This window comes from Trichinella spiralis (assembly GCF_000181795.1).
Source record: "Trichinella spiralis strain ISS 195 chromosome Unknown Scfld4820, whole genome shotgun sequence".
Classification (NCBI taxonomy): domain Eukaryota; kingdom Metazoa; phylum Nematoda; class Enoplea; order Trichinellida; family Trichinellidae; genus Trichinella; species Trichinella spiralis.
In genome coordinates this window covers 1-676 of record NW_003531759.1, presented here as the reverse complement: position 1 = coordinate 676, position 676 = coordinate 1, and the positions used below count along the sequence as shown (strand labels likewise).

The window sequence follows — 676 nt, the reverse complement described above, 5'->3', positions numbered from 1 at the left end:
CGTCCGTTGCTTTCGTTAAACGTGATTCTTATCACATTCGTTTCCGATCAAGAGATTTAAGTAAAATAGACGTTTTCAAAATAACGATAGCAGTCAAACCCAAGCAGCATGCACCTGTCTCTTCCCCACCTGTGATGCGAGGTATAGGACAAATGGCTTTCTAGGGGTGATTCCATTGTGATAGGTGGCCACCCGAAAGGCGGGCCGCCTCCCGAACGTCTTATCAACCTGAGCAATGTTATTTCCCCAAAGTTGGCTCGGCGTCAGGCCGATTCGCCTGCTAGTGATTCCCAAGATGAAGTATACATACTTATATGATGAGTCCCTCATCTTATTCCTTTCGAGACGGAGTCAATCAGGTGAAAGACTAGTCCTTTCTCTGAGACCAATATTTGTTTAATTTTTGTCTAATCTTTTTAAAATGTTAAAGTTGAATTTAAATAATACAACTTTGTTTAGCCCTACGCTTGGGAAGCCAGAGAAGCAGTGTGAAATCTGGTCGTTGGCCTGGAGTCAGGTTCAAGTGTAAAAATAAAGTGCCGACAAGCGGCAGAGAATATGGAAGCGTTTTCGTTACTATAGGTAAAGGCAAGCAAGTTCCTGTCGAAGAAGTTGAATTCGGCCATCTGTCAATCGGTAAACGTCAGACTGTCGCGCGAATTCGAGCCCGGTACCC

General features: G+C 44.2%; 1 protein-coding gene across 1 annotated transcript; it reads left to right on the top strand.

Annotated features, from left to right (window-relative positions):
* Positions 1-93: 93 nt before the first annotated feature.
* On the top strand, positions 94-670 carry Tsp_15531 (hypothetical protein; the record flags this gene model as incomplete). Its single annotated transcript, XM_003367112.1, has 3 exons — positions 94-141; positions 185-283; positions 460-670. Coding segments are annotated over 3 exons (358 nt in total), but the record flags the coding sequence as incomplete, so codon positions are not given.
* Positions 671-676: the final 6 nt, after the last annotated feature.